Source organism: Zingiber officinale, chromosome 3B, assembly GCF_018446385.1.
Source record: "Zingiber officinale cultivar Zhangliang chromosome 3B, Zo_v1.1, whole genome shotgun sequence".
Classification (NCBI taxonomy): Eukaryota; Viridiplantae; Streptophyta; class Magnoliopsida; order Zingiberales; family Zingiberaceae; genus Zingiber; species Zingiber officinale.
The window spans coordinates 36,121,244-36,148,132 of NC_055991.1; the positions used below are offsets into that span (position 1 = coordinate 36,121,244).

Genomic DNA, 26,889 nt, shown 5'->3' on the forward strand with positions numbered 1-26,889 from the left:
GTGTCTACTTTACTTTTCCGCTGCGCTTATACTCGATATTTTCGAATCGATATTCACCCCCCCTCTATCGAATCTAACGGTCCTACAAGTAGTATCAGAGCAGGTACCGCTCTGATTTGGTGCAACCACCAATCAGACTGGGGGTGAAACCTTTTATTTTTTTTTGGTCTTCACTTTTACACTTTATTCCAAACTGGTTTATTTTTTTTAATATTTTTTTAATTAAATCTAAATTGGTGCAACACCAATCTAGATCTACTATTTTTTTCCCGCACTACTAATCCAAGACCAAGTCTTGGGATATTTTTTTCGGTTATTTACTTGTGTACAGGATGTCCCAACAAGAAGGCTTCAGCACAGTACGACCTCCACTCTTCAACGGGGACGATTTTCCGTACTGGAAGAAGCGCATGGAGGTTTACCTCAAAACAGACTTCGACTAGTGGATGAGCGTTACGAGACCCTATAAAATTCCAACGGACACTTCCGGGAATATACTGGATCCTAAAGACTGGACAGCAGATTTGAAGAAAAAGGCGTCAACAGAAAATAAAGCAATCAACACTCTATAGTGCGGATTAACAAGAGAAGAACTAAACAGAGTCGGTCCACACAAAAACGCTAAAGAGCTGTGGGACAAATTGATCGAGCTGCACGAGGGAACGAGCGACGCCAAGGTAACCAAACGAGACCTGCTCTTAAATAAAATTCTTAATATAAAAATGCAGGAAGGAGAAATGGCAAATCAGCTCCACGCGAGGATCAAGGATATCCTCAACGGGCTTCATGCAATAGGCCACCAGATGGAAAACAGAGACTTAATAAGGTATGCATTAAATGCTTTTCCACGTAATAGTTTGTGGGCATCAATCATAGATGCCTACAAGATTTCTAAAAATCTTTCTAAATTAAAATTAGACGAGCTTTTCTGTGAATTAGAATTACATGAACAAACTAATGCTGGAGCCGAGAAAGGTATAGCTTTATTTGCAGGTTTCTCCAAATAAAAGAAAAGCAAGCCTGAATTTGAAGAAGATTCCGACCAAGACTCCGAAGACGAAGAACACCTGGTGAACTTGGTAAGAAAAATGTTCACCGGGAGAAAAAGGAGCTTCAGCAAAAAGGACCTTCAAAAGATCAGTTCTCCCTCAGAACAAAGGAACGTGACTTGCTTCGGCTGCAATAAAAGGGACACTACAAGAACGAATGTCCAAAACTGAAGTTCGACAAACCGAAGCCAACCAAAAAGAAGGCACTCAAAGCAACGTGGGACGACTCCTCGGACGAATCGGAGGAAGAAGAGCAGAAACATCAGAGCCACCTCGCACTGATGGCCCACGAAGCTGAAACAGAAGACGAGTCGGAAGATGAAGACGGGTCTGAACCCAAAACAAGCCACGAGTCCGTACTCGTTTCCGAAGGCCCGAATGAGGTAGATTTTAATTTAAACAAAATTTTTTTTAGAATTATTTCTTGTTTAAATAGTAAATTGATTAAACTAGAAAATGAAAACAAATCACTTCTTGAGGAAAATCAAAACCTCAAGGAACAAAAAGAAAATACAAATCCAACTCAAGATCTAACACTTGAGGAGGAGAATTTATCATTAAAAAATGAGATTAACAATTTAAAAGAAATGTTAGAAAAATTCACAACAAGATCAAAAAATCTAGACTTAATCCTAAATAATCAAAAAGCATGCTATAATAAAACCGGACTAGGATATAAGTCGAATTCAAATAAAACCTTCAAATCATTAATAACCCAATACAAATCAACCAATCTAGCTTGGGTTCTGAAAGCGTGCTTAACCACGCAAATAGGACTTAATCAATATTATATACCTAAAGAAAAAATACATTATATAAAATCGAATAAACCAAACCAAAATCCAAAATACAAACCTAAATCAAAATTTAAACACTTTAAAAATCAACAAAATTATCACCAAGTTAACCATAACTATAAAAGGAATCGACACAAACCTAAAACGAAAATTTAAATTAAAAGGTCAATAATTCAGGGGGAGGCTCCAGAATAGCTGGCACCTCCAAAATTAACTAACCCGGCAGGGTAATTAGGATTAGTTAAAAAGAGACCAAGTTTAACTTGAATCATGGTACTGGTGAAGTTTTTGGATGATAGTACGTTAGGGAAGCTTGGGCATCGCATGTCTAGAAAGATATGGTTTCGATCTGGTACATTTGGCCAAGTGAAACTGACCGAAGTTACCCTTAAATGAACCCTAACCAGTTAGACTAAGATTTAGTACTAAGCTCCGTGGATAGGACTATTCGGAAAACCTCGAAAGGTTGGTTACTTCTAATGACGTCCATGTGACTCACCAAACTTAGAAGTTTATCCGAAGATTGCCTATTTGTGGAGACCAAAGCTAAATCTGAATCTAACACAAGTTAAACCAAAACTCCATAATTAAAAATCCAATTTCATCTCACAAAATCATAGGATTCCCTAATTGATAATATAGATCGGGTGAGATGAATAAGGCTTCAAAATTTTAATCTTAAAACTTAAAAATTAATTTCAAAATTTTAATTTTAAAAATTAATTTCAAAATTTTAATTTTAAACTTAAAAATTAATTTCAAAATTTTAATTTTAAACTTAAAAATTAATTTCAAAATCTTAATTTTAAACTTAAAATTAGTTTCAAAATTTTAATTTTAAACTTAAAAATTAATTTCAAAATTTTAATTTTAAACTTAGAAATTAATTTCAAAATCTTAATTTCAAAATTTTAATTTTAAACTTAAAATTAGTTTCAAAATTTTAATTTTAAACTTAAAAATTAATTTCAAAATTTTAATTTTAAACTTAAAAATTAATTTCAAAATCTTAATTTCAAAATTTTAATTTTAAACTTAAAATTAATTTCAAAATTTTAAATTTTAAACTTAAAATTAATTTCAAAATTTTAAATTTTAAACTTAAATTTAATTTCAAAATTTGAAATTTTAAACTTAAAAATTAATTTCAAATTTTTAATTTTAAACTTAAAAATTAATTTCAAAATTTTAATTTTAAACTTAAAAATTAATTTCAAAATTTTAATTTTAAACTTAGAAATTAATTTCAAAATCTTAATTTCAAAATTTTAATTTTAAACTTAAAATTAATTTCAAAATTTTAAATTTTAAACTTAAAATTAATTTCAAAATTTTAAATTTTAAACTTAAAATTAATTTCAAAATTTTAATTTTAAACTTAAAAATTAATTTCAAAATTTTAATTTTAAAAATTAATTTCTAAATTTTAATTTTAAAAATTAATTTCAAAATTTTAATTTTAAACTTAAAAATTAATTTCAAAATTTTAAAACTTAAAAATTAATTTCAAAATTTTAAACCTAAAAATTAATTTAGAATTTTTAAAACTTAATTTCAAAATTTTAATTTAAACTTAAAAATTTTAAACCTAATCTCTAAATCTTAATGTAAAAAAAAATTAAACACCAGGGGTAGGCGCCCCTGGTATTCCCCTCCGGGGCGCCCGGGAGGGGATCCGGGCGCCCCGCCCAAAATCAACCCCGGGCGCCCGGAGTTCCCTATAAATAAGGGGCAGTAGGCGCCCCCAATCCTTGCCCCACAAAAACTTCACTTTTGCCAAGGTTCACTCCGAACCTCAGTGCGAGAGTATTTTAAATCAAATTTTCTTGCGGTGAAGACGCTGTTGCGATTCAACAAAGGTCGTCAGATCTATATTTTGTCGATGGCTCCTCGGTAAATCTTCTTCCCCTATCTGAAAATTTATTAAAATTTGTCTTCTCATGTTTTCTTAGAATATTTTTTTAATATACAGTAGGAAACGAACAAATACTGGTGCTGGACCCTCTAATGCTAGCACTGACCCTAGGTTTCCCACATATGAACTAAGGATTAAGTTTGAGTCAACTGTTTATAAGGCCATTAGGACTACCTGCATAGATAAATCGTTCTTTCTAGGTTCATGTCCCTCCGTTATAGAGGTTATAAACCACTATAACTTAAAAAACCTTGTCGAATGTACCAGTCCAGTAAACATAAGTCTGTGTGCTGAATTTTGCAATAACCTAGTGAAAGTAGACGATCTCACCTATACCACTAGGGCAGCGAGTACTGATATCACATTTTCCCCTACGACTATCCGAGAGTTTTTAGAGTTACGTCCATCTACTTGTTCTTTTTTGTGCTATCCTCCCAGGGATCTACCATTCGGAGATCCCTACTCACATATTTCTCTCGATACGATTTATTCGTATTTTTTTGGGGGAGAGCGAGATCCCACTGTGAGTTTAGGTCGGTAGAATTTTGAGTCCAGGACTACGCTCTTTATAGGGTATTAGTCCTTTGCATTTTACCACTGACTACTCGGGACATCGCTGTGATGCGCCCATTCCATTCATTTTTACTCTATGCCCTGAGTCATAGGTTAGACATTGACATCAGCCTACATTCTTCTCCACCATTATCTACTTGGCTGGATACGTGACTGATAGACGAGTCCACATGCCATTCTGTCACATTCTGACAGCCTATATGTCCTCGTTGCACATTGATGTCACTAGAGGAGACATTGCCTATATGACCGAATTCGATGTTATAGCAGCTCGGAACTTCTCCCTAGCTGGTATCCACGTAGATAGGGATGACGGGACTATGTCTTGGCGGAGGGGGGCACAACACCAGCCCGATCCAGACGCACAGGTGGACGAGTTCATGCTTGCACTGTTTCCAAAGGAAGTCGCACCGGCTCCACCAACGCCCCCAGCTCGAGCACCACGTCATGCTCCCCGCACTCTATCCGACCGTATGACCGGACTAGAGAGAGCCATGGCGAGTCTCCAGCAGGAGAACTCTGATTTTCATCGGGACATACGGCGAGAGGTTACCGAGTTACGAGCTGCCGGGGAGACCCGACACACTGAGCTGATGGTGCTTCTCCGATCCTTGGGATCTGGACCACCCCCTTCATCATCTCAGTAGATTTAGTTATGACTCACTTCTGTAGCTACACTACCTGTAAAAGATTTTGGATCTATCTAGTGATATTTCAGACTTGCATTGATTATGTTCTATCTTGGTAACCTAGGAATTTTGAATTTCAGAAATATTTTCAAAGATGATTGTTTTTAACTCATAGGTTCAAACATGTGTCAGGTTTTAAAACTTTCCCTTTTTAGATTCTCAAAAACAGTTTTGGCCTTAGACTAGTTTTGAATCCTTAGAAAGCATGTACCCATAGGACTAGTTTTTGAGCATCTCACCAACACCTTAAGTTTACCTTGCTTGTGTTTGACAAACATAGAAAGGGGTGAGATGCATAGGCCAACTGTCTGGACTTAAGATGCTTATTTCAGTGCATCAGCATAAGTCTGGACATTAAATACAAATCAGACATTAATCAGATTAAGTTAATCAGTCAAGTCAAACACTGACTGCTTATAATCAACTTAATCTGACTAACCAAGTGAAAGCTACTATCTTCTGATAGTTAGTTAGTACCTAATTGGTTAGATAACTATTTAATTTTAAGTGTCAAATTCAGAGGGGAGAAATTAATTAAAATTTTGTATAGTTGAAAAATGCTTTTGTACATCTATTTTAAATCTAACTTATCTTTGAACACTATTTTTCAAGAAGTAAAATTTAACTGAGTGTTTGAAAAATTGGAAGTTTAAAAATCCCACCTAATTTTTAAAACTTGATTTTAAAGTTGAAATTTGTTATAAATTTAAACTTATTCAGTTTTGTAACATATGCTTGAAAATTATAACAAATTTATTTTGGCTAAAATTTTATTTACTTAAAACTAGATTCAACTTAGTGTTTGAAAATTGGAATTTGAAAATTAGATTTTACCTTTTGAAAAGTATATGTTACTTAAATTCGAAATTTGAAAAACCTGATTTGAAAAATTTTAAACGTTTGAAAAGATTATCAACTTTAAACTTATAACTTTTAAAATTCATTATTGCAAATATTATCTTTAAAAAATTACTCTGCAATCTAAGTTTTTTATAACTTAAAGCAATTTTCTAGACTCCCCCAAGTCAACTTAACTATGCTTATTTACAAGTTTTAAAAAATTATACTTTTATCAGTATCTTTTTTAGCTGTCTCTTAAATTTATAAATTTCTGCAGTAACTCTACACTATACTTATTTACCATTGCCTATTTTTGATGAATGCCAAAGGGGGAGGGTTACGTGGTTAAGTTAGCTAAACCAAATTGAAAACACCAAAACTAACTTTAAAAAAAAACCATGTACCTGTTTTTATTTATTTTTTGCGTCTTTTCACTAACTTAATCAGGTTGTCATTCCATCAAAAAGGGGAAGATTGTTGGTGCGGGTAGCACTAACGGTCTAACCTAGGTTTTGATGGATGAAAAATGGGTTAAGTTAGTTTTGTTGTTGTCTAACACTTTGATCGAGTGTGCAGGAGAAGTCCAGACAGGTCGACGGGCTGACCGGATGTCTGGCACGAAGCCCAGCTAGGTCGACGGGCTGACCGGATAGCTGGCGAGAAGTCCAAGCGGGTCGACGGGCTGACCGGACGCTTGGCGAGAAGTCCAGCTAGGTCGACGGGCTGACCGGATAGCTGGCAAGAAGTCCAGACGGGTCGAAGAGCTGACCGGACGTCTGGCAGGTAAGTGAGGTAAGTCACTAGAGGGGAGTGACTGCGAGGACGCATTCCCGGGAAGGGAACATTAGGCGTCGATCCGGCTTAGATCCATTTCGGATGTCTAAGTCGAGATCGTGACTAGATTCCGGTCTCGAAAAGACGGAATCTAAGTCATACTATTTGTGCTAATTCATACTATTATAAAATGTGCTAACAATCTATTTTCCAGGATATATATTGCCTCGGACTAACTTTGTTTTGCAGGAAAAGGGAGTTTTCTGGAACAAGGTGGTCCGGGCGCCCGGAGGTCCGGGCGCCCGGAAAGCAAATTATATCCAGGCCAAGTCGTCGCCACGTGGAGCATCTCGGTTTGAGCAGCTACGTCACATTCCAGGCGCCCGGAAGGAATCCAGGCGCCCGAAGCAACATATAAAAGAAGCCCCAGGCAGGAGCTTCAGAATCAACCTTTCACATCTGAGAACTCTGAGATTACTCGCTCTGCTGCTCTGCGCTCCAACGACGCTCACAAAGCTCCGACGACACGTTCCCGCTCTTTTAAATTCCTTGTCTATCGGTACAGCTTTGTTTTTCTTGTCATTAGCATCTTTTTGTACTTAAATTGTAATTATCCAAATTTCTAGTGAATTGCCCAACGAAAGTACTCAAGGAGTACGGGCCTTCGAGTAGGAGTCGTCACAGGCTCCGAACGAAGTAAAAAACCCTGTGTCTACTTTACTTTTCCGCTGCGCTTATACTCGATATTTTCGAATCGATATTCACCCCCACCCTCTATCGAATCTAACGGTCCTACAGATGGGATCTATCCATCCTATATAACGGGAGTGACATCGTTATTCTTGATAGAGTGAGACCACTAAGTGCATGGCCATGCCCAAATGAGTCAATATGAGATATTGAGCTCATTTGATTAGAGTGAGTCTACTTGGAGTTCAAGATTTAGATTGATTAGAGGATCACACGGTCTATGTCTCACATTAATCAATCTAGATGTCAAGGATAGAAGGACATTGTCACATATTGTGAGAGTCACAATTAATAGTCACAAGGTAATGTTGGATCTCAACATTCTTGTAACTTGGGTAGCAATGATGTATTGCTAGATGCCGCTCATTGTTTATGTTTCTAAATAAGATTTAGAAACATTGCCAACGTTACAAGAACCTATTGGGTCACACACAAAGAATGAATGGATGGAGATTAGGTTCATATGATGAACCAATTGGATTAGGTTCATATGAACCAAAATTGGATTAAGAGTAATCCGAATTAGACTTATTGGGTTAGACTCAATTGGATTCAATTATTGAATAAGTCTAATTTAGAGTTGATTCATTGAGTCAATTTATATTAATGAATTATGATTCATTAAATTGAAATTGACTTGAATCAAAGATTGGATTTAACTCAACAAGGAAGATGTGTGGTCAAGTTTGACTTGACCAAATGGGAAGTTGAAACATCAAGTTTGACTTGAGTAAATGCCACTTCATGAAGGATGACTTATCCTACATGGCATGGCCAACAAATACATTCTTGCCACATCATCTCCACATCATCAAGGGAGAGCAAGAGGCATGGAATGTCCATGTGTGGCCGGCCATATGAATGCAAGATTCATTGACATTGAATGTAATTTATTGGCATTCCATGTGTGGTCGGCCATATGAATGCAAGATTCATTAACATTGAATGTAATTTATTGACATTCCATGTGTGGTCAGCCAAATGAATATGAGATTCATTGGCATTGATTTGGTGTGTTGTTGTCTTCTTCCTCCTTAACTCCTTCTTGTTCTCATTCTCCTCTTTGCCGAGAGTTCCAAGCAAGAAGGGTGAAGGTGAGTGAGTTTAATCCAAGAAGAAAGGGTAAGTGAAAGTCACATAGAGAGTTTAGAGAAGTGTATGAGAATCCTCTTCTTCTTTTTCTCTCCTTTCTTCTTCCAATCCCATCCGAGAGCCCTTGGGAGTGCTAGAACACTTGTGGTGCTCTCTTCTCCATCTAGAGTGGTTTGAGAATCACTTCTTGTTCGTGTGGATACTACTAGAGGTGTGTACATTTGAACACACTCGAGATCCGGCAACATTTGGACGAGCGGAATTTGCGAAGGGCTTTACTTTAAAGGTATGCATCTTATCTTGTAGATCTAGTGTAGATCTAGGAGTAGAAAACATGTACACGAAAATTTGTTTTATATTTCTTGGCACAGATCCGGTAGCATAGGACTTCGGGGTTTCCGCAACGCAAAAAGCGGTTTTTGTGGCTCGAGAGTCCCAACAGGTTGGTCAGACAATGTCACGGTCCAGGCGCCCAGAAGGGATCCGAGCTCCCGGAGCATGTCTATAAAAATAGGCCTCCACCAGAGCTTCAAACAACAACGACATCTGCTCTACTGCGCTGTGCTCCTGCGACGCTGCAAAGCTTCTTCGACAACGTGCTACCAAGAGTTTTTCTTTCCTTTGTTTTGTTGTCGGTTTTTTCTTTTAAAGTTTGTGTACTTGCATTTGTAATCTTTTGTGAACTGCTAGTGAATTGCCCAACGAAAGCACTCAACGAGTGCGGGCCTTGGAGTAGGAGTCGACGAAGGCTCCGAACCAAGTAAACTAGTTTATGTTAACGTTTGTGCTCTCTTTTATTTTTTCGCTGCTTACTCTTACTTAGCTACGAAGAATTTTTCGATCGATATTCACCCCCCCCCCTCTATCAGCTTTCACGATCCAACATGATTGACTTGGTATCCACCTCAAGAAGAGGTGACTAATCCAAGGATCCATACTCGAGCAAACTTTCCACTATGTAAACACACTTTCTCAGAACAATCCGGACGTGGAGAAATCTCGTACAACTCAAGAACAAGACAACTTGAAACAAGGAAACAAATGTAAATACAAATTGAAAACGATTTAACAATTTGAACTTTGAATCCCTTTAGTTTTTCTTACTTTGAATGCCTCTTGAAGGTGAAAAATGCAACAACACTTTATCTCCCAAAACTTCCAAGAATTGGTGAGCAAACCGGAGAGGAGAGCCCTAGAGTAACTATCATGAAAAACTCTTTTCTAGGACTTCTTCGAGCGACATAATCGCTTAAGAACTTCTTAAGCAATTACCACGTCAGCAACCTACGCAGTGTTAGTAATAGCCCTGAGAGTCAATTATAAGATAATTAGGCTTATTGGGTTATTGGGTTAATGGTTAATCCAATATAATAATTCAATGTATTAAGAGAAAAATAAAGAGAAGTTTAATCCGAATTAGACTCATTGAGTTAGAATCAATTGGATTCAATTATTGAATTAAGTCTAATTTGAATTAGATTCTTGGAGTCAATTTGGATTGATGTCCATGGAGTCAATTGAGATTGATAAGGTTCAATGAGTTAGACTCATTGGGTGAACTTGGATTCACCAAGGAAGAGGAAAGGTCAATTTTGACTTGACCAAAAGGGAAAAGGAAAGATCAATTTTGACTTGACCAAAAGACTCTTCATGAAAGATGACTAAGATTCAATTCATGAAGAAGATCAAGAGACAAAAGGGAGATCAAGAGCTAAATGGACTTTTGATATTCCATGAGAGCACATAAGGAGGAATTTTGGCCATTGATTATAAAAAAAAGTTCATTTTTGTCTTCTTCTCCTTCCTCCTCTTCTTCCTCTTGGTTGATCCTTCCTCATGGCCAAATCACCTTATGTGGCTAGCACCACAAAGTTGGGGTCTTCTCCAGCATTACAACAAAAACCCTCATTGACATCGATTTTCCACCGGTGTCTATTACATTTTCAACCGATGTCTATGAAGGCAATGTAAAAGGTCAGTCATTTTAGACATCGAGTTATAACTGGTGTAGTATCACTTAACGACATCGGGTGTAAAACTGATGTAATATTATATGTTAATAACACTAGTTTTGACAGCGGTATACGACCGATGTAATATTAGTTAATGACACCGGTTTTGCAGCGGTGGAAAACCGATGTAATATCAGTATTGTTTAACGACACAAATTCAATTTCCAAAATAGTGAAAAATCAATATTATCACAAAGCAAATCATAAAATTAAGTTAATATTATTAATTCACTAAGAAAATCACAAATAAAAATGCACCGATGTATCTAAACACACCAAGTCAATATCCATATAACCAACACATAAATATTCTTCTTACAACATAAAAAAGATAATAGATATTGTGCACATCAAGTCAGTATCCATAAATTACACATAACTATTCTTCTTACAATATCAAAAGGTAATAGATAGTACACAAATATTCTTCTTACTGGTGCCAATGTTATCCTTCTTGCTCTGTGCAGAGATTTAACTAAATCTTCCCCAGTAGTTTTATTTGTTAATAGACAATTCTCTTTATCTATTACTGGATGGGCACCTCTGCTTGTTTGATGTCCTTAGGGTGACAACTGATTGGTGATTCTTTGTAAATCATTCCTCACCCAAGTAGAATGCTTTACCACATTTGTTACCTGGTTGGGTTATTAGCATCTCTTTGAGGAGGTTGAGCCGTTAAGTTTTGTTGATGGTGAAACTGACCGCTTGTAATCACAGACTCACAACTGGTGTTTCTTGTTGTCACAGATGCCTGAATGTTTAGTGACAAATAGAAAGATCGATTAAAAACTTCATACAACAGAGTTTAGTGAGTGTTTTCAGAATTGAAATTGAAATATGACAAATATTTCATAAAATTACATTATTGTTCATAATGGATTGCCAAAATAATAGCAGCTGTGAGGAACTACCTATCCAAGTCGAAACAGATAGATAACATATTTAGTTCTTGTACTAGATGGAGTGAAAAGATGAAAATATTTAGTAGATACGATAACAAATACAATAAGAAAATAATTCAAACAAGAACATTGCATTTTTTTTTGTGATAGGCACTTCAGAAAGTATGATAAGCTTAGTTTAAGCATACATACATTTTGCACTTGCTGGCGCATATGGCCATTCTGATAAACAAGTTCAGACACCTGCTTTTGCAGCCAATCATTTTCTTCCATTAACAGTTTATTCATGGCACTAAGCTTGCGATTAACTGTTAGGAGCCCAAAGGATTCCTTCCTCTGCTTTTCCCAACAATTAGCAAAAGAAAAGAGTGAATACTACAAATTTGACATACAATTAATGCATTACATATTATTTATATGCTGATAAGTATCAATCCTCTACCACAGTTCAATGGTCAAAACTTTGACAGAAATTAACAACTACATAAAAAACTAAACTTTTGACAAGAATCTTTAGATGTCTTTCAAATTTTTTTTGGTAAAATACATATATACATATTAGAAACTTAACCCAAAATATAAACAGATACCAAAACTTCAGCACTTGGAACTTCTGAAACAACAAATTTGCAACACTTAAAATATGATTAAAGAAAAATACACTAATTCACCAAACAAAGAACAAGAACTTGTCCCCAGGTCATCTTAAGAAATTCCAGATATTTATCTGCAGTAGAACTACATCCTAGAAATGCCCTCATTAAGTAACAAAATTCAATCCTCAGACTACTCTGATGGGCGAGTATGAGAAGAAAAGAACCAGAATTGCTCAGAAAGGTAATGGATAAATAAAGTAAACCTTATGCATACACCATCACATAAAACTCCTTTCATATTTCTAAGATTTTATTGATTGCGATAGAATGGACAAAGAAAAAGTGGAGTCGAAACGTACAAACAACACTAATTCTTCTAAATTCAGCATAGATGTAACAGTGTGAGATAAATGAAATTTATGAAGTAAACAAAAAATTGAAGTGTGAGATAAAAAACTCTAGATAAAAGTGGTTGTCACCTTGGCAAACTTATCTGATGAACCTGTTAGAAAATGAGAGCCATCTGCAGATTTTGATAGGGAGGTAATCGTTTTCTGATGACCAATTTCTTTATCTGCCTCCTTCAGTAGTTTGCCAGTCTGAAAAGTTCACACAAAAATACCACAATGAATACACATGTTGCCCAATGACAACAAGAATGAAATTGACTGTGCTGTGATGAAGAGTTGGGCAAGGTCTTGACTAATTAAAAAATGAAATCAAATAAGTCTGAAATTTTATATATCTTAGATTTTGTACTGTCATTCCTTGCAACTGATTTGATTTCCTTGGCTCATCAAGAATGAAATGATAGTTAAATTAGATATGATAATAGTCTCTTATAATTATATGTTGTCAAACGGCATGAAATTTCCTTGAAAGATAAGAGCCACCACAAAACATGGCAAACATGAAAAGTAGACCATGTGAAAGAATGATATATTAGGAACTGGTACAATAATTGTAGGGGGGACTAATATGGTATTAGAGGGAAAAAAAATCCATACTTAGCTAACGTCGCATCACAAAACAGCAAATTTACATATTAGAAGATAGAAACATCCATCAAGTCTTTGGTAAATAATTCCAAGAAAATGAATATCTTATACATAGGTGATATGACTGATTCAGTAGTTTCTGCACAAGCAAACATCATGAAATGACTGTCCTATAGCAGTGAAGAGATGGTGAGAACACTAAGGTTATACATAGGTGATATGACTGATCATGCTTCAAGTGAAATCCTGACTTCCTAGGAATACAAAGTCATTGGACTAGAACTGCTTGATTAGTCGATTGACTATATTGACTAATCTGACGATAAGCAATCTATAGTGCTAGCTATAACAGCATGAGCAAATTTCAGTTATGCATGAACCTACAAAGTAATGATAGTTCAATAATTATCTTGTACATTCTCGTGGAGCCTACCTCAAGGCCAAGGCAACATTATGTTGAAGAACTTAGATATGTAGTTAAGATAAAAGCTAGCATGTTCAAAGTGTAAACAAAGTATATTTTGTTTAATTAATTCCAGCTGTGTATACATACGGCGTGACGTGACTGCACACATCCTTTAGCTCTCTTGGGTTGTACAGGTAAAACAATTACACCTGCTCTTGCCTATCGCAGGAAAAAAAAGAATAAATTGAATTTATTTGAATTAACTGATTGAATTTTAGGATAAACATCAAATAAACTAAACCGAACAAATATGGATTAATTTTATCAAAAACTAAATTAACCGATTTCTGATATTTTAACTTCATTTTAACTTTCTAAAATCAATATTGATTATTTCTTATGGAAAAATTAATCTTTCCTCTTGCTCACCGTGAAAGCAAGCTGTGCAGCTGAGTGAATCGATAATCTGTTCTAATATACTTTCAATTCTTTGAAGAGTGATTGGCAATCAAAGGAAAGGGGTAACAAGGGCAAAAAGAAGAGTAGAAGTAGATTACAAGGCTGGAAATCAAGAGGAAAGGGGGAAAATGGAATAGTAGAAGTAGAACGAGAATAAAGAATACTTCGAGGGTGCTACTTGCGAAGCTTGCGGAGGATGTTGGCAGCAAGATCAAACAAACAAAAATTATTTTCATGAAAAAAGTAAAACTTCACTATATTCATCGAACTAGTAAGCTGTGGAGAAGTAAAAAAGAGCAAACAAACAGAAAAAAAACTAGACAACCTTAAAAAGAAAATCAAAACCACGACAAAATTAGCAAGTGGATGGCCAAACGAAGAAATCTCAACGGAAATAGCTATTGATCAAGAGCGAACTAAAAAGAAACTGAATCGAACAGCAGGAAGAGGAGATGGAGAGAGAGAGAGAGGGAGAGAGGAGGAGGAGGGTCGACCTGGAGCTGGCGAATTTGTAGAGCTTCCCACGGGCTGAAAAGACGATGAGGCCGATCTCAGCATCGCAGAGCACGGAGAGCTCAAAGGCCTTCTTCAGAAGGCCTCTCCGGTGCTTGGAAAAGGCCACCTGCTGGCTGGTCAGGTTCTCTATCCTCCTCATCTGCGTCTTCCCCCTCACTATGTCAACCGAGTAGCAAAATCAGCGAGCAAGGAGCTCCGATCAGTCATGGCCACACGAGGATAGACAAGGAGGGATCAGATCGGAAGAAGGAGATGAGGAATCGAGGTTACCAGATATGGGATCGAGAAAGAGTGGAGGAGGGCGACTTCTAGCGACCCGGCGACAACTCCAAGCCACACAGGCATCCTCTTCTCACCCAAAGCGAGGAGTTGGAGGAGATGTGGTGTGGTTGGAAGGAGAAGCAAGGGAGTCATGTGTTGATCCTGATCGGGAGAGGAAGGGGTGTCGATCTAGGAAGGGGAAGGATGGCGCGATATAGGTTTAGGTTTAGAGGGAAGAGTGAAGTGTTACAAATTTTGGCTAAGTATTGGGGGGAAAATTAAATTATTTTATTTATCATAGACACCGGGTTTTAAAAATCGATATTAAAATTGGTGTCTATTAACAAAAAAAGGCACTCATAGACATCGGCTAAAAAAATCGATGTCTATGAACGAAAATCTGCGCTCATAGACACCGGTTTTTGGAAAAATCGGTGTAAAATACTCAAAGACATCGATTGTTGCTTAAAACCGTTGTTGTTCCACCGATGTCTATTTTGTTGTAGTGTAGATCGAGAGTTCGTGAGACGAACAGAACATGTTCATGTGGATACCGTAGAGGCGCGGACACTTGATCACGCTGAGACCTACATCCAAAGAAAGGTTGCTGCCAGGATTACAAAAGGCATGCATCAAAGGTATAATCCTCTCATGTAAGACTTAGTACATGGTTTCCTTTCGCATGGATCCTCTTGATAAGGAACTAGATGTTTTTCGCTGCGCTTTCGCGTGTTTAGCGCCCTAGTTCCTTACAGTGGTATCAAAGCCACTTGCGAAGGGATATACTAAATAGTTGAAATTTTATATGTGATATAAAACTGCATGATAGGTTTACTATGATTTACAAATTATGAGTTTTAGTCATATTATGAGTTTTGATCATAATTGAGAATCTCGGCCAGATTATGAGTCTCAACCAAAATTATTTTGTTGAGAATGAAACATAGTTGGTACTATGACCAGCAAGGTCTCGGCCAATGGTGTCTTGTTGGTATTGTACCGTGCACCTTTCCTAGAGCTTCCCCAGTAGCAAAGGTTCATGTCGTAGCTTTCCTTTTGAGCACACAAAATATGAGTAGTAGAAGAATTGATGTATTGAACATAGAGTCTTCGTCTCCTTTTATAGAGTGTGGATCCTTATCTGGATCAACTCTTATTTTGATGAAGCTATATCTGGATGAAGCCTTATATCTATCCACATCATCTAGCTTATCCTCATCTTGATCCAAATTGTAAAGATGATCTTTTGCAACATCATCTTCTATGTCAACATTTTTGACAACTCATCAATATACACAGAACCCAGTCGGTCTACCTGAACTGATTTAGGTCCGGTTCGACCCAAGTCAAGTCCGGTTCACCTATTTGCATTTGTTTCCAGCTCCAGGTTCTTGTAAAATGGTCATACAAACACAAACAAGCAACCTAGCCTATATCTATAAGACTACCTGACCTACTTGGCTTATCTTTTGCTTAGAGGTCCCTCCTTCAAGTTTACCACTTAAGGGTCAATCCCTTAGGATCAAGCTACACTCTTGTAAGTCTATCCGACCGACTAGGTTTCATGCTTAGACTGCATACAAGACTTTACCATTACCTAGGGTTACCTCCCCCTAGGATTTTCATTGCCGAGTTTCACTCACCAGGACTTCCACCACCTGGGGTTATCTTCCCTTAGAATTTTCACTGTCTAACTTCACTCACCAGGACTTCCACCACCTAGGGTTACCTCTTCTTAGGATTTCCACTGCCTGACTTCACTCACCAAAACTTCCACCACATAGGGTTACCTCCCTTAGGATTTTCATTGCCTAGCTTCACTCACCAGGACTTCCATCACCTAGGGTTACCTCCTCTTAAGATTTTCACTGTCTAGCTTCAATCACTAAGATTTACCCCTTGCCTAACTAATTTAGGACTTTTCCTTGCTAGTCATCTAGTCTTGACTAGCAAGGAAAAGTAATTATAGGATATTTTCTTTTGAAAATTATTTCCTTTTTGATGTATGTCATAACATAATCATGCATTAAGTTTAATTCCTAGTAATTAAGGACAAATGGCATTTAACAACACTTATTAACAAGTAACATCCTAAGTGGATGTTCAATATCCTCAAAATTCCTAGATAGATATGCATGATCCCTAGTTTAGGGTAAAACCGAACTTTACATCTCACAAAGACCAATAAGATGACTTGTATGTGTTTTAATGCACATTAGATACAAGTGAGATGTTAGGTAGATGAACAAAACTCAAGATGTTGATTTAGTGCATTCTTTTGAGTTTTAAGATCATCAAAACACATAGTTATGTGTTTTCCCATCATTGGGAAAGCTAATGTACAAGTCATGTGCATTAAGCCCAAGGAATGTGATGGGATATTGGTTTTAAAAAAAAAATTTTAAAATGCTTTTGGAAAACCTTGGTGAAGGCTATCTTTTGATAGAAAATCATCATTGAATAGTTAGACACAAACTTGAAGAAAACGCTAAAGTTTTAGCAAGTTTTCAAGCTTGTGTCAATCTTTGAAAATATGATGTATTTTCATAGAAAACTATTTTTCCATGATAAAGTATGCCCTAAATAATGTCTACACGAAATTTCATGATTTTTGGATTTTTGTAGAATTTTCTAGGGGTTTCTGAAGTTGGCTGAATTTGAAATTCAGCAACTATCAGAGCTCCGATCGATCCATGGATCGATTGGAGTGTCTGAATCGATCAGTGGATCGATTCATAAGGCAATTCTCGCGAGTAGAAGCTCGCTGGATCGATCAGCCGATCTATCTACACATCTTGAATCGATCAGTGGATCGATTCAGAAAGGTTCAATCGATTGGAACCCAACTCCAATCGATCCAAGTTGCTATTTTGGCTGGGAAGGCTTGATTTCAGTATTTTGAACCTTGTTTAGTCAATGTAACCATTCCAAACCCCTGAAAATACATTTGTATACATAAAAAAGATATTTTCATGTTGAAAACAAGGATGGATTGGTTAAGGAAGACTAAATTAAAGTTTAGGTTGAGGTTTGTTTCAAATCTTGAACATTTTAACCTCAAAACTTCTAAATTTGGGTTTCCTAAAGGTTTAGGGACTCCAAGTCATTGTTGGTGCAATGACAGAAGTTTATCACGATGTCTTTAGGGGGAGGGACTCTTTAAAGACATGAAACATTAATTTTTCATGAACCTTGGAGGGTGGTTAACCTTCTTTAGAGAAAATGCTCATGAATGAGCATTTGAACTTGAAATGGGGAGTGGATATCCTCGTTAATTCAAGTGATATTTCAAGTGGTTGAAAAATGCTCACGGTTGGGCATTTGTCTACATTGCGGGAGAATGTAGGGAAAATGAAGGATATGGGACCTTCATTATGATGTTGATTACAACCTTGAGAAACTCTTCAGGGGGAGAGTTTAAAAAGGGTTAAAGGTTCAACGAGTGCAGTTGTAACCAATGATGAGTATCTCTTCAGGGGGAGAGATAGTGTTTGTTTGATGTGTGCCAATAGGGGGAGAATGTGTGGTTTAAGTTAGGCCTTCATTACCTATGAGGGAGGTCATAGAGGGAGAATGAATGGAACCAACATTCATACTTTGGCATGAAGAGAGTTAAGGCTATGGGATTAGCTTAACTCAGAGTGGTTCTAACTTAAAGGTATTGTCAAACATCAAAAAGGGGGAGATTGTTGGTGCAATATCCCTTAGGTCAAGGTTGACTGAGTTGACCAAGCTTAAGTCTGGTCATAGTTTCGATGTTTGACAGTACATGTAGACACATGGACAATGCAGGTGCAGTTGTTCATGTGGGGAGATTCTGATCAGGGACTGATCAGTGTGGATGAAGAAAAGTCAAGTAGGTCAAAGGTGACCGGATACCTGACTGGGAAGTCCTAACTGGAAGGTTAGGCAGATGTGAAAATCCTGGTGAGTGAAGCCAGGTGAAAGTCCTGGTGAGTGAAGCCAGGCAGAAGAGAAGTCCTAGTGAGTGAAGCTAGGCAGATGGTAAATCCTGGTGAGAGTGAAAGTCCTGGTGAGTGAAGCCAAGTAGAAGAGAAGTCCTAGTGAGTGAAGCTAGGCAGATGGGAAATCCTGGTGAGTGAAGCCAGGTGAAAGTCCTGGTGAGTGAAGTCAGGCAGAAGAGAAGTCCTAGTGAGTGAAGCTAGGCAGATTGGAAGTCCTGGTGAGTGAAGTCAGGCACGAGGGAAAATCCAGATGGGTCAAAGTTGACCAGAGCCAGACATTTTTTATGGGCATTCCCTCATAAAAAATTAATTTAATTTTTTCTATTAGATATTAAACTGATAAGAATGGACTACACTTGATCTTAGCCAAAATGCTGAGAAAGGTATTCTTTCTAACGTCGTCGACCCAAATATTTATAGATATTTTTCTGCTCGTGATATTGCCGATCCTATGATGTGGGATTAAAGAGAACCATGATAGTGTATATTTTTTTATTAATAAATAATGAGAGAAAATTATTAATAAGTTTTAAAATTATTTTTGGTGTGAAAAAAAATATTAACATAATTTAATTTAAATTTCATCAAAATTAGCTATTAAAGGTATAGTTTCTTAATTAAATAGTAATGTTGTAAGATTTCCAAATATTTAATACCGTATTTTTTTTTATAATATATTTATTGGGTAGTTAAGGAATTATATTATCAGAATGCTCAAACAATAGAAATAAGACTATTATGGATAATAAATAATTTTTTACTATAATTGTTAGTTAATTAACGTGGTAATGAAGGTAAAAAATAAATAAATAAGTCAATAAATAAAATAGAATTAATAACCAATCCTTCCCGTGATATTTATTGCTTAATTACTCTTCTCATCGCTACCTCCGGCGATAAAACCGTGAGAAGGCGGCAGAGACAGCCTGATCCCGACGCCTTTGCTCGCCTGATGACGGACCAGACTAACAAGCGCCGGCGTGAACAGGGAGGCAGGCTGGATGACCGCCTCACTTCCCTCCACGACGACCTCCTTATCTTCATCCTCTCCTTCCTCTCCATCAAGCAACGAGTCGCCCTCTCCGCTGTCTGCGCCCGCTTCCGCCTCCTCCTCCCCTCCATCCCCCGACTCGACGCCTTACGCCTCGAAGTCCGGCTTCCCTCCGACGGCGTCTACGTCCACAAAGATCTCACCATCCCCCGTGCTCTGATTCGCCAATGCCACCTCGTCTTCCACTTCGTCGTCGATTTACTCATACCCCACGAAAATCAGCTCGTCGACTCCCTCGTCGACACGGGCGTGCAAAACCTCACCCTCGAAGCCTCTGGCAACGGATTTTTGTATCTCAGCGACAGCGAAAACTGCTGCATCTTCAACATCAAGTCGCTGAGGAGTCTCATCTTGAACAGAAGCTTCAGGGTTTCGAAATACTCAGATCGCCGTCCCCTCTCGCCCTTGGGCTGCGCCTTCCTCACCTTCCTTCAAATGAAATCCAGCGTCGTTAGCTATGATTTCCTATGCAACCTCCTCGCCTCCTGCCCTTTCCTCGAGACACTCCATCTCTTCCGTTGCTATTTGCTCCAGCATGGCATGGACAAGCTAAGCTTCCACTCCGCCTCCATCAAGCGTTTAACCCTGCTCCAGACGTGCATGCTTCCCTCCATCATCACCATCGACGTCCGCGCCCCACAGCTCGAGTTTCTCATCATGGACGTCGTCACCACGATTCGCATAGAAGCCCCCAAGGTCTCGAACGCGTCGCTCCTCCTATATTCGCTAGCAGATCCTCTAGATGCATTGATGAACCTTTTTGAAGCTTCTTTTCCGAGTCGAACCGCTGCGCTCTTGCTGAATTCTAGGAAAATCCCAAACGTGAGAGAAGATCGATCATTCGATCGATCAAGCTGGCCAGCCTTCTTAATTTTCATGTGTACTATACTCTGTTTGATTTATATATATATACATCTATACTTGACAAAATTTGTTTTAATTGACAGATCCTATTAGCAGCAAGAAATGGAAATCCAGTTAAATCGGCCTTTAAGCTCGACTTCAATTTGGAAGATCAGTCGTCGACTACGATATTCACCGAGTTGCTGAAGAAGTGCAATGACTGCAATACCAAGTTTGATATACATGTAAATCCTACGCGTATAGAGAGCAGCACTGAAGCAACAAAGGACGACCAACACTTGTTCTATGGCTCGACGGGATTAGAACTGATTAGCTTACAAATAAAGATGCCAAAGAGTATATTTGAAGGGTTTCTTTCAAATCAAAAGAAGATGGAGAAATTCAAGGATATCGGATTGGAAATGTTGAGAAGGCGCACTAACAAAGAGCAATTTATGGATATATTAGCATCCCAGGAATCTCTATTCAAAGTATCTAATAACTGTTTTGAAATGAAAATTTAGTGTTTTTTAATTAATTTTTAGTTTTTGGAATAAATTTATTTAGTTTTATTAGAATATTTTATTAGGAAAAATAAATAGTGTTGTGAATGTATAAAAGGGGATTAGCAATGTATATATTTTTCAAGGCCGTATTAGAGTCAAATTCTTCCTAAAACCTAAATTTTATTTTTTTCCCCTAAATCATAGATTTTGACTATCAATACCTTAAAAAAAAATACAACCGCGCGTTGATGCGCAACTATGGGATAATTAGTCATATCTTAATTAATTAGTTGTGTTAGAAATTTTTTTTTATTTACTTATCATAGTTATTCTAACTTTTTTTTTAAAAAAATCTTATCAAGTTAAAATGAACTATCTATCTTACCACACAATAAGAGGGTGAAAGAAGCTATTGAATAAAATTGAAATTGATTAATCTAGATTCAAATTGATGACTTAAAATATTTTTAAAAATTTAAAATTTTAGCATGCACGAGATGAAGAGAGTATTAAGAAAGTTATTAATATCGTCTTATAATAAATTAAAGGTATTTTAGTTCAGATTATGATACAAAAGAAAATTAATTTTTTTAAATAATCTTTAAATTTATAGAGTTTATAATATCCTGAGAATTAGTTGAGTCAAAGAAATATATTAGACTAAATCACTTAATATTTCATCTTTGGATGATTAAAGTGGTGATGCTAATTAATAGTAAGGTGATGATGAATTGATGAAATTAGCACTAAAGTTGTGATGTCAAAACGATACTAAAATAGCAATGCCTTGTTTGGTGGTATTTTAAGTTTTAATGCGCCAAAATAATTTTTAATTTTCTTTTTTATATATATATAATTACTATGAAAATATAAAATTTTAAATTTTGTTACTTTTATTAAGGTTCTTTTAATTTTATAATTTTTTATAATATTCTTTTATATATTTTAAAAAAATTTAATTTTTTGTCAACAATAAAGAAGCCCATCAATGTTGGTTATTAATTTATAAACAACAAAACCTTAATTAGTCATATAATAAAACACTAAGTTTGAGTACATATCTACGTTATACTGAACCAAACGAATAAGAAAAACGAATAATAAAATATCTGGTTGATGATCTCAACCAAATAGGTCACGCTGAAAAGAAACATAGTCCTTAAATAATGAGTTGATTTTTTTAAAATAATAATTCTACCAGATGCGGTGATAAAGGGGTCCATCAAATACAGATAAAAGGAGGAAGATAGCAGTCGATATGGAGATCACAGTTAAGGGGGTCAATGCCAGAGGACCAACATGACCCAAATGTAGCTGAGTGGAACCCTACATTAAGGACTGGCCGGGCATGAGCCACCCGACCAACAATGGGATGAGCCAAGCAAAGGTGCGTGTAGATGATTGAATCGCTATTCCAGTCATGCAAGAACATACTATCTAGACTCGTCGTCGCAGGGAAGAGTAGCCGAGCAGAGGAATACACTGCCGAGAAGAGGAATACTTTGCCGAGCAGAGGAGTACTCTATCGACCAGCTATCCCGCTCGGACGACCGATAGGAACGCTGACGAGTATTTGGATATACTTTTGGAAGATGGTGCTACCGGCACTACATGGTCTACAGGCAGATCATACGACAAATAAATCGGAGAACGTGTCCACAATAAATTGGAGAACGTGTCTGTGACCACGTGTCTATGACCAATTGGAGAACGTGTCTGTGACCACGTGTCTATGACCAATTGGAGAACGTATCCACGACCAATATTTAAGAACGTGCCCATGTCTAGAAAAGCATGCACTCACCCATCAGGACATTATATAAAGAGGGGTCCGTACATTGGCGCGGGTACGCATTATTCATTAGTTTACGTTTATGCTACTGTTGTTCCACCTTCTTCTTCGTGCTAGTGACTGACTTGAGCGTCGAAGGGCCAATGTCAGGGACCCCTTCCCTGGGTTGGCATTGATGTTTCTTGTGCTTACAAATCGGAGCATGGTCTACATCCAGTTAATGCAGTAGCCACATCCCTAGCTTTCTATCTCCACTATTTTTGGACAGGATCATATTGACACCATCTATGGAAATGTAGCCTGAATCTGAAATACGAAGATGGAGGACGTTGGATGACTCGCCATAGTTACTTTTGTTAGGATCGATGGACGCGGCTAGAGAGGGGGGGTGTGAATAGCCGACCCCAAATTGCTCGTTTCTTCCTACGGTTAGGGTTAGCGCAGCGGAAATGAAACTGTAGAAACGAAAAGGAAGAAGACAAACCTCAAACTCGATGGATGTAACGAGGTTCGGAGGTGATACTCCTACTCCTCGGCGTGTCCGTAAGGTGGACGAGCCCTATCAATCCGTCGGTGGATGAGTCCCCGGAAAACCGGCTAATATAAACTCCTTATGGGTGGAGAAACCTCGCCACAAAAACTTACAACAGCAAGAAGGAGTACAAGTACAGCAAGAAGCAAAATACAATACAACTGTAAAACCTTCGCTTACTTGCCTTCTCTTCGACTGGATGAAGCAGCAGCTTCAAGCGACGCCTACAAAAGCAGGAACCCAGCCGATGAAGCTCACACGAAGCTTCAAGCAGAAGCGAGCTCAGCAAAGCTCAAATCACAGCAGTGAAGAAGAAGAAGCAGAAGCTTCGGACCAGAAGAAGAGTAAGAGCGTTAGTCCACTGTAGAAGCCCTCAGCCCCTTTATAGCCTGCATCCACCTGTGAGAAGAACAGAGGCCAAAGACAGCAGAAGAACCTAGATCTAGCCGTTGTCACTCACAACGGCTAGTCCTGGACCGATCAGGCTCCAACCTGATCGGTCCACACTGTCCCTGATCGGTCTTGGGGACCGATCAGGCTAAGCCTGGACCAATCAGGCTATGTCCTGATCGGTCCAGGAGGAGTCTGATCGGTCCCTGGACCGATCAGCCTTTCTCCTTCTTCTTTGGTCTTCAGACCGATCAGATAATCCACAGAAGCATTCTGTTTGGTTACTGATCGGTCACCAGACCGATCAGCCGTATCACTGGATCGGTCCCTAGATCGATCCAGAGCTTGGTTTTTTCCAATACCAAGTCCCAAGTCTCTCACACCAACATCCGGTCAACCTTGACCTGTTGGTACAACATGCTTAGCATCCGGTCACTCCCTTAACCTGCTAAGACTCCCCACCAAGTGTCCGGTCAATCCCTTTGACCCACTTGGACTTTTCTCTTCGTGTCAAGTATCCGATCACTCCCTTGACCTACTTGACCTTCTCAACACCAGATGTCCGATCACCCTTGATCCATCTGGATTTTCCCTTGCCCGGCTTCACTCACCAGGACTTTCACCTAGCTTCACTCACTAGGATTTTCACCTGGCTTCACTCACCAGGATTTCCAATCTGCCCGGCTTTACTCACCAGGACTTTCCAACTGCCTGGCTTCACTCACCAGGACTTTCCCACTGCCTGGCTTCACTCACCAGGACTTTCCCACTGATTGCCTGGCTTCACTCACCAGGACTTTCCCACTGATTGCCTGGCTTCACTCACCAGGACTTTCCACATCCGGTCCAGAGAACGAGCTACCGAGCCCTCTCTGACCAGAGTTCGGAGAACGAGCTACCAAGCCCTCTCCGACTTCCATCCGGTCCAGAGAACGAGCTTCCGAGCCCTCTCTGACCACAGTCCGGAGAACGAGCTACCGAGCCCTCTCCGACTTCCCATGTGCCAAGCTTCCATACTTGGACTTCTCCTTGCCAAGTCTCCATACTTGGACTTTTCCCGTGCCAAGCTCCTTGCTTGGACTTTTCACCATGCCAAACTCCCTGCTTGGACTTTTCCCGTGCCAAGCTCCCTGCTTGGACTTTTCCCGTGCCAAGCTCCCTGCTTGGACTTTTCCGAGTCAGATCAACTCACCTCGGGTCAACCAGGTCAACCTTGACCATGGGTTGCACCCACAATCTCCCAAGCTTGTATCCTTGTAAAACATCAAGATACAACTTTTCTGTTCACGTCAAACATAACTCGTCAAACATCAAAACACAACTCGAGTCAAGTTAACTCGAGTCTGGTCAACCTGGTCAACCTTGACCTAAGGTTGCACCAACAATCTTCCCCTTTTTGATGTTTGACAAAACCCATAATCAAACACATAATCAAGTTAGGTTAACCCGATAACCTAACTTAGGTTTTCCAATGTTCTTCCCTGAACATTCTCTAGACATTCTCCATTCTCCTTTCTACTCTCCCCCTTTTTGACACACATCAAAAAGAGTGAATCAAGGTCAAGAGTTTCTTCCTAATGAAAGTCTCATACCTTTCATTGAAACTCTTAATTTCCCCCTTGAAACTAAGGTCCAACAATTAACTTAGTGATAATCCCATATCACTCAAGTCTTTAGGAGTAAAAACTCCCCCTAAAAGTCAACTCCCCTTGACTAATAGGTAAAATTCCCCCTAAAGGTCAACTCTCCCTTGACCATTGCACCAACAATGTCTTGGAGAGTTTCAAACCTTCAAAATACCAACTCCCGAGCTGAAATTTCAGACAACCAGTCGAATTTCAGCAATTTGGCACGCCCTGATCGGTCACCAGACCGATTAGGCTTCCTCTGGATCAGTCCAGTGACCGATCAGGAAAGCCCTGGATCGGTCCAGTGACCGATCCAGACACTGATGGACAGATTTCTTAATTTTTCCTTCCCGAAATTCAGAAACCTCTAGAAAATCACAGAAAATTCGAAAAATTATGAAATTTTGAGGATACATTCCTCATACCACATACTATCATGGAAAAATAGTTTTCTATGAAAATAACTTCCATTTTTCAATCTTGATACAAAGTTCAAAAGTCTTTGAAATATCTCAAAGTTAACTTATCTTTGTATCAACTTGTTCAATGATGAATGCTATCACTAGAAAAGCTTCATCAAGGTTTTTCAAATCAATTTTAAAATGATTTTAAACCCTTTAATTTGGGACCACAATCTTAGGGCTAAATGTATATGACTTGTACACAAGCTTTCCCTATGATCCACAATTTTGAATTAGGCTCATCTAGGTACAAGAACTATGCACCTTGATCCTAACTCATGATTCTAATATCTCACACACATCTAAGGTGTATCAAAAACACATCCAAGTCAATTTTGATGTGAGATATGGATTTAGGTTAGCTTATTCTAAGTTCTCATGCATTTTTCTAAACAACAATTTGATCTCCATATCAAATTGTGTTTCTTATCCTTAACTTATCCTTAAATCAAGTTAATTGATCATTAATGCACAAGATGATGACATGGCATATAATTGTATCATAAATGGAAACATGTGCCAATGTCATGATGTCATCGCATAAAGTATGAAACTTAAATAAAGCATGACATTTAACTAACCTAAGCATTATCATGACATTTTAAATGATCATAAAATAAATATGATGTCATAACATGACATATGGCAAACAATACATGGCAAATAATATATAAATGTATAGAAAATACCTAATTCTAGCCTTAGTTGCCATTTTTGATAATTTTGATCATTTTGCCATAAATTCTATATTCCTAAGTGTAATAGACCTAAAATCACATACCAAGGATGTTTAGATCACTATGTGCCAATTAAATTGACCTAAGAGAACTCCTCAAATGTGATTGGCACATCCTAATCACCTTAGGAATAATTTTCAATTTCATTTTCAAGGCTTAATTGCACCTTGAAAATTCCTAAAGTGCCACTTTTTGCCATGATTAGGTTAACTACCTATTCAAGTAAGGTTGGCACACCCTAACTCATCTAGCGTGATGAAATTACGCTCCTAGGAACCCAATACCTATTTGAGCTCATTGGGTTCACTAAAAATTCACTAGGGATGACTTCCCTAGCCACCCTTCTAATGACCCT

General features: G+C 38.0%; 1 protein-coding gene and 1 pseudogene across 1 annotated transcript; both read right to left on the minus strand.

Annotated features, from left to right (window-relative positions):
* Positions 1-12,447: 12,447 nt before the first annotated feature.
* On the minus strand, positions 12,448-14,507 carry LOC122054805 (MADS-box transcription factor 50-like). Its single transcript, XM_042616235.1, has 3 exons — positions 14,347-14,507; positions 13,603-13,612; positions 12,448-12,588 (listed from the first exon to the last, which is right to left on the minus strand). Exons 1-3 carry the CDS (start codon positions 14,505-14,507, stop codon positions 12,448-12,450), a joined length of 312 nt encoding a protein of 103 aa, XP_042472169.1.
* Positions 14,508-18,811: 4,304 nt separating this feature from the next.
* LOC121968707 lies at positions 18,812-18,981 on the minus strand (annotated as a pseudogene).
* Between the last annotated feature and the right edge of the window lie 7,908 nt (positions 18,982-26,889).